Source organism: Oncorhynchus clarkii, chromosome 10 (assembly GCF_045791955.1).
Source record: "Oncorhynchus clarkii lewisi isolate Uvic-CL-2024 chromosome 10, UVic_Ocla_1.0, whole genome shotgun sequence".
NCBI classification, from domain to species: Eukaryota; Metazoa; Chordata; class Actinopteri; order Salmoniformes; family Salmonidae; genus Oncorhynchus; species Oncorhynchus clarkii.
In genome coordinates this window covers 10,216,678-10,218,652 of record NC_092156.1, presented here as the reverse complement: position 1 = coordinate 10,218,652, position 1,975 = coordinate 10,216,678, and the positions used below count along the sequence as shown (strand labels likewise).

General features: G+C 54.9%; 1 protein-coding gene across 1 annotated transcript; it reads right to left on the bottom strand.

Annotated features, from left to right (window-relative positions):
- Positions 1-246: 246 nt before the first annotated feature.
- LOC139419816 (keratin-associated protein 10-6-like) lies at positions 247-1,759 on the bottom strand. Its single transcript, XM_071169802.1, has 2 exons — positions 1,609-1,759; positions 247-1,526 (listed from the first exon to the last, which is right to left on the bottom strand). The coding sequence occupies exons 1-2, from the start codon at positions 1,757-1,759 to the stop codon at positions 247-249; spliced, it is 1,431 nt and encodes a 476-aa protein (XP_071025903.1).
- Positions 1,760-1,975: the final 216 nt, after the last annotated feature.

Here is a 1,975-nt window from a genome sequence, read left to right as displayed (position 1 = left end):
GAGAGACACAGAGAGAGAGAGAGAGAGAGAGACAGAGAGAGAGAGAGAGAGAGAGAGAGAGAGAGAGAGAGAGAGGATTGTATCCATGTTTTCAATAACAATAACATGAAAGCAAATCCACCAGTAATCTTGCATATTGATCAGGGGTCTGTGTTAAGGGATGAATCAAGAGCACAGCTCCATACATACATCAAACAGTCATAAATAAATAAACAGGCTAAACAATGTGCAGTGTTCAGACTGGAGTCAAAACCTCATTAGGCGACTGAATACACATCCACACACAGCAGTCCTCCACACACAGCAGTCATCCACACAGCAGTCCTCCACGCAGCAGTCCTCCACGCAGCAGTCCTCCACACAGCAGTCCTCCACACAGCAGTCCTCCACGCAGCAGTCCTCCACAAAGCAGTCCTCCACACAGCAGTCCTCCACGCAGCAGTCCTCCACGCAGCAGTCCTCCACACAGCAGTCCTCCACACAGCAGTCCTCCACGCAGCAGTCCTCCACGCAGCAGTCCTCCACACAGCAGTCCTCCACGCAGCAGTCCTCCAGCAGTCCTCCACACAGCAGTCCTCCACAGCAGTCCTCCACACACCACGCAGCAGTCCTCCACACAGCAGTCCTCCACACAGCAGTCCTCCACACAGCAGTCCTCCACACACAGCAGTCCTCAGCAGTCCTCCACGCAGCAGTCCTCCACACAGCAGTCCTCCACACAGCAGTCCTCCACGCAGCAGTCCTCCACGCAGCAGTCTTCCACACAGCAGTCCTCCAGTCCTCCACACAGCAGTCCACACAACAGTCCTCCACACAGCAGTCCTCCACACAGCAGTCCTCCACACAGCAGTCCTCCACACAGCAGTCCTCCACGCAGCAGTCCTCCACACAGCAGTCCTCCACACAGCAGTCCTCCACGCAGCAGTCCTCCACACAGCAGTCCTCCACAAAGCAGTCCTCCACACACAACAGTCCTCCACACAGCAGTCCTCCACACAGCAGTCCTCCACACACAACAGTCCTCCCTCCACAGAGCAGTCCTCCACACACAGCAGTCATCCACACACAGCAGTCCTCCACACAGCAGTCCTCCACACAGCAGTCCTCCACAGAGCAGTCCTCCACACACAGCAGTCCTCCACACAGCCGTCCTCCACACAGCAGTCCTCCACGCAGCAGTCCTCCACACAGCAGTCCTCCACACAGCAGTCCTCCCACACAGCAGTCCTCCACGCAGCAGTCCTCCACACAGCAGTCCTCCACACAGCAGTCCTCCACACAGCAGTCCTCCACACAGCAGTCCTCCACACAGCAGTCCTCCACACACAGCAGTCCTCCACGCAGCAGTCCTCGACACACAGCAGTCCTCCTCACACAGCAGTCCTCCACGCAGCAGTCCTCCTTGCAGTCCTCCACACAGCAGTCCTCCACACACAACAGTCCTCCCTCCACAGAGCAGTCCTCCACACACAGCAGTCCTCCACACAGCAGTCCTCCACACAGCAGTTCCTCCACACACAGCAGTCCTCCACACAGCAGAAGCAGTCAGTCCTCCACACAGCAGTCCTCCACACACAGCAGTCCTCCACACAGCAGTCAGTCCTCCACCAGCACAGCAGTCCTCAGCAGTCCTCCACACACAGCAGTCCTCCACACAGCCTCCACACACACAGCAGCAGTCCTCCACACAGCAGTCCTCCACACAGCAGTCCTCCACACAACAGTCCTCCACACAGCAGTCCTCCACACAGCCCAACATAAAGTGAACATGGACAAAATGCTAAGAATGGAAAATTACCATCTTTATCATTTCAGAGATTGTATGTAAATGAAAGGATCAGAGAGGACTCTGGTTGTTCGATAGGGTTTTCTCTCTCTGTATTAGATTTACCTAATACTTCACAAAATTATAAAGAACTTACGTTAACACAGCTAATGATCTGCAACTCAAAACAGGGCACAGTGGAGCAAGGAG